Source organism: Aristolochia californica, unplaced genomic scaffold, assembly GCF_029961685.1.
Source record: "Aristolochia californica isolate CCGP_79_NKW_82.1479 unplaced genomic scaffold, dmAriCali1.0.hap1 SCAF_6, whole genome shotgun sequence".
Classification (NCBI taxonomy): Eukaryota; Viridiplantae; Streptophyta; class Magnoliopsida; order Piperales; family Aristolochiaceae; genus Aristolochia; species Aristolochia californica.
This window is the reverse complement of record NW_027182257.1, coordinates 4,163,289-4,172,209: the sequence shown is the minus strand read 5'-3', so window position 1 is coordinate 4,172,209 and position 8,921 is coordinate 4,163,289. Positions and strand designations below refer to the sequence as shown.

Sequence of the window (8,921 nt, the reverse complement as noted above, 5' to 3'; positions counted from 1 at the left end):
TTGAGTGTACTTGTGTATCTTTTATTGATTGAAACTGTGGCAAGCCCAAGAAAAGCTAGAACAAAAATGAGAAAAGGGTGATTGACCTTTCCACTGAACAGAAAAAACAGGAAAACCCAGAGTGTTGTTCTAGTTAACAAAAGATTTACCCAGTAACTGCAGAGTTGAGAGCACTGTACACTTCAACCCCTATTTGAGATTCTGCCTTCTCCAAGTCAGTTGAGGCAGTACCGAGCTTCTGTGTAAAATCAGCAAGACCCTTTTGGACCAGGCTTTGATCAAAATGATCTAGTGGCACAGCTTCAACTACTACCACATCAGTGACAGAGTTTGCATGAATGAAGGCAAAACCACTGCTAATGAAATATTTTGTGACTTCATTGCCTTCAAGAACAGATAGAACCCCGGGCTTGAGTTCTGTAATAGTAGGGACATGTCCAGGCAAAACTCCCATCTGCCCAGTCATTGCTGGGATGATTACTTGATCCACCTGAAAATATTAAGAGCAGTTAACTTGGTACAAAATTAATCTTTTTCAGCTTCTACAACCAAACCTTTCACCTGTTTCAAAGGAAGTTGTGTGGTTCTAAGTGAAGAAATCTTTTGGCAATTAAAACAAGAAAATTTCTGAGTATGATATATTTTTTTTTTTTTTGAATGGTGTAAGTATGAATTTTCAGGACTACTTCGTTTCCCTTCTCAATATAATTCATGACTTAACAGAACTTACGTTATAAGCAATGAATAGAGCAGTGAGATAACATATGAAAAGGACTTTAGCACATCACTTGTTTCATCCAAAAATATCTAAGATAAATAATTTTTTTTTTTGAAAAGGATGTATATATATATATTAACATGAGAAAAATTACAAAGGAAGAGAAAGCAAATCCCTAATAACAAGAGATTGCAGGGTCACTCCTTGCTTGACAAGCACATTTGCTGCCAAATTTACAGATCTCGAAGACAAATAATATGGACAGTAACTTTTTGTTTAGTATGTGCAGATAAAAATTAATTCAAGTGAAAAAATGCAAACCTAAAAACTGGAGTGAATGACTATGAGCTGGGTAACTGAAATAGTCAATGCTACTTTTTGAGCACAACAGCCCCTGATAAAACTTTTGAGGAATCACCGTTGTTCTTACATCCGTTAAACCTTATAGACTGTAAACTCAGAACTGACCACAAAAGCAGTCTCTTAGGTTGCACATTAAATTGATGGTTCAAGACAGCTACAAACAGCAAATCAGCAGGATTGGAGTATTCCTTATATGATTAAAGCATTTACAACCATCAGTTCTTTCTTAAAATTCAACGTAAGTTAAGAATTTACAGGTACTGTTTCTGCAAATTTTCAAAAAACAATTGAGAGGCAAAGCTGGAATATGAGGCACCCAACCAGTACTGTCGTAGCTGTAGAGAATTTACAGGTACTGTTTTGTAACTAACACTAGCTAGCGCACAGAAAAAAAATACAGGGAAATTATTCTCAGCAAAATAAAGAGAAACAATTGTACACTAGCAACCAAAAAGAAAATCTCTATTAATTCTTCAAAAATTGATTCAACAGTAAAGTAGATTTCCATACTCTAAAACAAACATGGAATTGCTAAAAAATGAAGTAACTCACCATACTAGAACTCTCCTACTTGACTAAACTTTCGAATTACAATTCAAAAAATTCCTGTAACTACGATGGAAACTACTAATAGTAAACTTAATATCTTTAAGGCTCTTCCTAAAGTGACTACTAATAAAAGTAATTTACGATTTAATCAAAAAACAAAAAGTGACTTACGAACCAAAGATTTTCTCAAAGAAAATTCTCCTGATTAAGACTGTTAACAAACAAGAAACAACTAAATTGCTGACTTTCCCTAAAAAAGACAGTACTAAAAGTGAATACTTTCCCAAAAGAATAACTTTCCAATAAAGTAAACTGCTGTCTTTCAGTCTTCTTCTTTTCATTTATTCTTCTTTCTTTTGTGCAACTTCGATTGTTTCAAAATAATTTCACTATCTTCATACTCTTTAACCATTAATTCCATAATTGAGCCATGTACTACATCATAGACCAAATTAGAGACCTGCCCCAAATTTCCTTATTGAGTAAATTCAATAATAAATGACATCAATTCAGAGAGCTGTGCTGAATTTCTTTATTAAATCTGTAAACATACAGTGGAAATTAAAGAATTTTTTTTTTGAAACAAAAAATTCAAGAATACATAGACCAATAACCATATTTTAGAGAGCTGCCCCTACTTTTCCTTTCAAAGGTATGTATACCTTTTGTGTACAAGAGAAATAAGAAAAAGAATGGTAGCTGAGAGGAAATTAAGTATACAATACATTCACTAAAACAAAAATACAATAAATACACAAATGTATATGTTTTTAAACAATCAATTTTTTTATTTCAAATGACGTTTCTACACAAACATCAGCCTAATCATTCAATATATGTTGTATAAAAATATCCACATCTCTCAATAAAACATACTTTTTTCCATTTGAAATAAACACATTCAAATTTCATTTTTTGATAGAGACAAAAGGCTCGAATCAACCACATCTATGTGCAGCCAATTCATATGGATGATGCACTTGGTCATGACAAAATCAAAAGACCATTTCCACGTCATTCTTAAAACAAGTACTACAAATTTTGACAAATGATATAATAGGAGCTGTTCGCATGTATTAGTTCCAAAATAAAATAAACTATGACATAAATAATAAGTGTAAGTATGTAGGTGTGACTTCTGGTAAGCTTTATCAAGATGCAGCTAGCAGTTTGTCATTTATTTTTCTTGATTCATGATTAATTCTGTACCACATACATGTTTGGTACAGCTATTTAAGTTGAGCAGTGACGTTCAAAGTTCACATATTTAAAATAGATAAACGCTCAACAACTTCCACTTCCTAGGTAAACTGTAGGACACCAAGTTTGATTCCGAAGTCATGATATTTATTTATTTGAAATATAAGGACTAAGTCAAGATATTGTGTCATGTTGTCACAGCACTAAGTCACGATATTGTGTCATGTTGTCACAGCATTAAGTCATGATAGTGTGTCATGGTTTTGATCCAACAACACAAAGTAAATATTTACACTAAGTCATCAACTGTTGCAGCAAGAAGAAAGCCCACCCCCCCGGAGATTGCAGAGTCTTTTTTATGAAATTTTGGATCTTGCTGATAATGTAATTTATTGATCTCATGTTTTAAGACCAGCTAATGGTCTTGCTGTCTCATGCCAAAGAGGGGGTTTCCATTCAATTCCTCATTGTAAGGGATCCACCCTTTACCTCGTTGTAGTTGCTCTGCCTTCAGGCTTTTAATGAAAAACATTCACTTTCAAAAATAAAAAATAAAAAAATAAATCAAGAAAATGTTTTTGTTCGCTGGATAGAGCTGAAGGAAAACACCATTTTAGGGAAAAGCTGAAGGCTTGGTTGTTGATAACAAGGAGCACCACAAGTTCTTGGGCTTTCTTTTTGGCATGCATGAGAAATATTATTAGTTTCAGAACTACAGAAATCAGGGATTGCCACGGTGAATATTCAGACTAGCAATGACTCCCTGCTTGTTAAAAAATCCCTGCATGCCCCTGTTGCATTGCTGTTTAACCTTTTTGCCAAGAAAATAACTAACCAAACACCACTTTTGGCCAGCAAACTTGTACCACAGCCTTAAATATACCAATGTACCATAAACATTTTGCTCAGTTTTTTATGGTTATTAAAATGAACCTAAAGTCACCAGTGTCCCTTGGATGCTAAGTGGTGTTATGGTAACACAATCCTCTTATGAAGGACTACAGCCTTAAGTGACAAACTATTTGATGTGAATTTATGATTGGAGTCTTGATTCAAGTTCTCTATAGCCTCAGTAAAAATATTTAGTATAAGTTAGAAAAATAATCTGCTTTTAATAGAGAAGAAAATCAAATTCAAACGCCTTTGAAAGTAGAAGATTAAACAACCAAAAATCAACCAACTATGAGTACTGCAGACGAAAGTCTAGCGCCCACCTCAAGAGTTCGCCATCTTCCATTAACAAATCGAACAACGTCCGATAAATATCACCTGACCAATAGGCCATTTCAAAATAAAGCGCATCAAGTTCCTCCAGACCAAAAGTGAACAACACGATGTCCCAATTTAAGGCCATGAACAAACCTACATTCCCACCATCTAAGCAAAATAAAAATAAAAATAAAAATCCCAAAAATGGTAGCCAACACAATCTCCACTAGTATCGTTAGGTGAAACAGAGGGAATAGAAAAACGCGATGTAAGAGAGAAAGCTACCTCCTTTGACGAAAGTTCGCATTGATAAGGGAGGACGAAATTGACAGTGAGCTTGGAGGGAATAGAAGAGGGTATAGGAGGACGAGACGGCATGAAGAAAAGTGGGGTCTTTGGGGGATCAATGTTGGGGATTGCCTGCTTCCATGCCTCGACGAAGGTGGTGTCGGTGGTGGAAGCGGCCGGGAGGTCCGTCGAAAAGGACCGCCGGGCGCCACCGAGAGCACGACCCAAAGCGCGAGGAAATTGCCTGAACATAATCGATATTCTCTCCTCTGTTGTGGCGTGCCAAATTGGAACTGGAGTCTCAAGTCTTGTGTCTCTCGTCGACGATGCCTTCCCTGAAATTGGCAAAGACCGCAAGGGGGCCCAACAACAATCTGATAAACCCAGTTGGGGTCAAATGGTCCAATAAGAACTGGCAGAAGCCGAAGTCCCGGTCTGTCCATCGTAATGGGCCCCATGACTGCTCAGCCCATTCTCTTTAACAAAACTAATTTAACGGATCTCAAAGCCGTGGGGTTCGGGTTCGCGCCTCCGTAAGCAGATGACGAAGAAGAAGGAAAACAAAGACGACGACGCCGGGGCCTCTGCCTCTTCGGCTATGGCGGAACTCGCCTGCTTTCCGGGTGTTGCCATCTGCATTAAGCTTCTTCTTATCCCATCTTATCGTAGTTCTGACTGTGAAGTACACCGGAATTGGCTAGCCCTCACCTCCTCTCTCCCTCTCTCTCTGGTACCTTGACTAGACCAGTCCCTGGACTTTCGACTATCCACCTCTCTTTGCGGATTTCGAACTCTTTCTCGCCTTCTCTCGTCGACCCTGTGATCACTGATCTTCATCGCGGACTCGATTACTCGTCAAATTCCGTCGTCGTCTTCCAGCCTGTCACCGCAGAAGGAAGATATTGTTCACGTTGGTTTTTCAGTCGCCAACGCTGATTATCGTGGATCACATACATTTTCAGTAAAATGGGTTTCTGATCGGGGTGCTACTGCTTTCTCTTTCGTTGTTGAAGGAAAGGAGGGACTTTTTGCTGCTTTCTCTTCTCGGTGGCGCCGCCGCTGTATTTTGGGTATTTGTTGAGGCATTACTGCAAGGGTGGGCTTTGGAGGTTTTGGTGATGGGTGCAGCTGTTGGGTCGGTGTTTGTCGTATCATTTGGGTTAGTGTACATCGGAAGTGGGGAGGGAACGGGAGACGGAATGTAAAATACTTATTTGTATTAGTATACGCAGTGGAAAGTATAATCTAAAGTACTTGTTTGTGTTAGTGTGCATATTATAAAGTATTTGTTTGTGTTAGTGTGTACATTATAAAGTACTTGTTTGTGTTAGTGTGCACAATATAAAGTACTTGTTTATGTTAGTGTGCACAATGGAAAGTGTGGTGTAAAGTACATATAAATTATTTATTAAATAAAATATTTTGATATATTTGACTTTTCAGAAAATTAAATTAATATTAGTTAATAAATAAAATATATTAAATATAATAATTAAACAAAAGTTTACTTTTATATTATTAAAATTGTAATCAAAATTTTATTTTGTAATATCTAAATATGAAATAATTTTATAAATATCGTACTAGATAGCTACACAAATATCATAATAATAAAAATAAAAATAATATAAATATAACTCAATCACTTTTTTAATATAAAAAATTATATCTGTTCATACAAAAGTATAACACAAAAAATATTTAGTGGCATGAAAACATAATAGTCAATAATTTTGCCACATCTAAATTACTAAAATATCTCGATAATATGATGTTATTGCAGATTGTACTGTGGACTCCCTCTGAGTACTTCTTTGAGGGTCCACATCATCCTCAACATCATTACTATTATCACTGTCTCCATTTTCACTTTCATTGTTATCTTCACAATGTTCTCCACCAGAATCATCACTTGAATCATCTTCTTCATCTTCAAATAAATCCATGTAATCTTCTATGCGTATATAATTATGCAATACACAACTTTTATCTGGACATAAAAATCAAAAGAAGGAGCATCTTTTAATATCTTGAAACGAGCTTTTAAATCCCCAAAAGTATGCTCGATAGTGTTCTGTAAATATGAGTGTCTTTGGTTAAATAATTCTCTTTCGTCCGTAGGGAGCTAAGAACCCTAGAAGATTTGCATATCCAGCATCTACCAAATAATATTTGCGTACAATAAAATATATATCTATTATAATCTAATAAAAAATTATAAATTTAAATAGACTATATACAGAGAAGCGATATTTACCTTCAGGAACATAAAGTTTATCTCGTCTGGTTAATGCTGACTTCAATACACATGAATCAGTTGTTGATCCCTCTCATCCAGTTGTCAGAGTGGCTCCGTCCACTCTGGTAGGCGGTAGCTTTCCGCACCTAATAGATCGGTCTGTTGGGTTGTATTAGCTAGCCGTTGTCATGGTATCAGAGTTGGGCCCGCGTTTGAATCCAGTGAGAGGCAATCAAGAATGGGTGGGGTGGGGTGGGTGTCATAGTGGTTCCATTCACTCTTGTAGGTGGTAGTTTTTCGCACCTAACAGATCGGTCTGTTGGGTTGTATTGGCTAGCCGCTGTCATGCTATTAGAGCAGGCACACCATGTCTTGCGTTCGAATCAAGTGAGAAGCGGTCAAGAATGGGTGGGGTGGGTGTCAGAGTGGTTCCATCCACTCTTGTAGGTGGTAGCTTTCCGCACCTAAAACACCGGTCTTTTGGGTGTATTGGCTAGCCGTTGTCATGGTATCAGAGCTGGGCACGCCACGTCCCGCATTTGAATCCCGTGAGAGGCGGTCAAGAATGGGCGGGGTGGGTGTCAGAGTGGTTCTGTCTACTCTTGTAGGAGGTAGCTTTCCGCACCTAACAGATCGATCTGTTGGGTTGTATTGGCTAGCCGTTGTCATGGTATCAGAGCTGGGCACGCCACGTCCCGCGTTCGAATCCCATGAGAGGCGGTCAAGAATGGGCAGGGTGGGTGTTAGAGTGGTTCCATCCACTCTTGTAGGCGGTAGCTTTCCGCACCTAACAGATCAGTCTGTTGGGTTGTATTGGCTAGCCGCTGTCACCAACAAGTATATATGTGAATTGCAAGTCAAATATACATGCTGCCATTACGTTTTGTGAGAGGAAACCCTTCCTATTCCAGAATCTTGCTTGTTGATCAAATGGAGTATGTACTTTAATATGAGTACTATCGATGGCACCAATACAATCCTATTAAAAAAATCATTAATACAAATATATATTTTTATAGCAACTGAAAATTATTCATCAAATGATTTTATATTTATCTTAAAATATGGATAATAGATATCACTATTCAAGATCTTTGAATGAGTACGTCTTAAAGGTCGCTTGATGTAATCAGATTGTAGTTTGATTATAGTATTTAACACCTTGTTAAAATACTTACTAATTGTCCAATTTGATCTTTCAAATATCTCTGAGGTGACACTTTAAGATTGTTGTTGACCAACAATGATACAAAAATATGCAAGCTGTTCTTCCACAGATATTGTCCTTGTATCAAATAAAAGTCCTCTACTTTTTAAGATTCCAGCCAACTTGAGAAAAATAGTTTGATTCATCCTATATACTTTTCGAAATTTAATAGGCGATATTTCTAATGTTTTCTTTAAATATCGTGGACCACCCATATGATAAGAACGTTGTACTTGCCTATTACAATCATTGAAGTATGAATTGACAAGGACAAGTACAACTATGTAAGCTGCAATACAAATACATATTTTCTCTCTATCTGGTAGATTATCCATGGGTACCTGCAATACTAGACATTCAATAATGAAAACATGGTTCAAACACATTCAATAATACACATTCACTATTTACCAGAAATACTCAATAATCAAAGTCATTCATACAAAATCAAATGTGTCTCGTAAATATAGGTTAAAATTGTCAACATCTGTATAAGTGTATTACATTGCATTGAATTTAGCCATCAACCAGTCATACTGATCTTCCTGTTGCATCTTCATAAACATATCCTTCTTAGTTTTGGTGTCGAGCAACTCTATGGTAGCAAATTTGACTTCTCTGGGCAAGTTAGGTAATGCCTCCATAGCTTCGAACCATGGTGGTTCTTCGGGACTAAAGATTTGCAAAAAGGTTGATGCCATATTGTTAATAGCCTCAACGATCCTGTTAGTATCTTCAACTAATGGTTCAGATCTCTTCCTACACCGAATAGGAAGGTAAGTTTTTGAATTATGAGAACTGATTTTGCTTATCTCCTGATGCTTTTGGAAATGTGGCCTACAGATTTTGATGCTAATCTGAATTCTAGACTCAACCAAGGCAAATTGTTAGATTGGTGGCATATGTCCTATACCTGTGCATGGAAAAGCATCGTTGCAATTTGTGATGCCTCTGGCATCAATTGCTACTCGTAGTTTAGAGGATGCAAAGCACTACTGTATGATCTCAATAGGTTTGTTTAATCTTAGTAAATAGGGTGGCATAAGGGAGCAAGCTCGAACCTGCATGAGTTTGAGCTTGGCTTGATCGGAATTCTTTGAACTTGAGCCCAGCCTCAAGCCTAAAATTGGAATCAAGTTTGAGCCCAA

At 36.9% G+C, this 8,921-nt stretch overlaps 1 protein-coding gene across 1 annotated transcript; it reads right to left on the bottom strand.

Moving 5' to 3' along the window:
• On the bottom strand, positions 1 to 4,622 carry LOC137934935 (ATP synthase subunit delta', mitochondrial-like). Its single transcript, XM_068779531.1, has 2 exons — positions 4,325 to 4,622; positions 1 to 490 (listed from the first exon to the last, which is right to left on the bottom strand). Exons 1-2 carry the CDS (start codon positions 4,577 to 4,579, stop codon positions 146 to 148), a joined length of 600 nt encoding a protein of 199 aa, XP_068635632.1. The 5' UTR covers positions 4,580 to 4,622; the 3' UTR covers positions 1 to 145.
• Between the last annotated feature and the right edge of the window lie 4,299 nt (positions 4,623 to 8,921).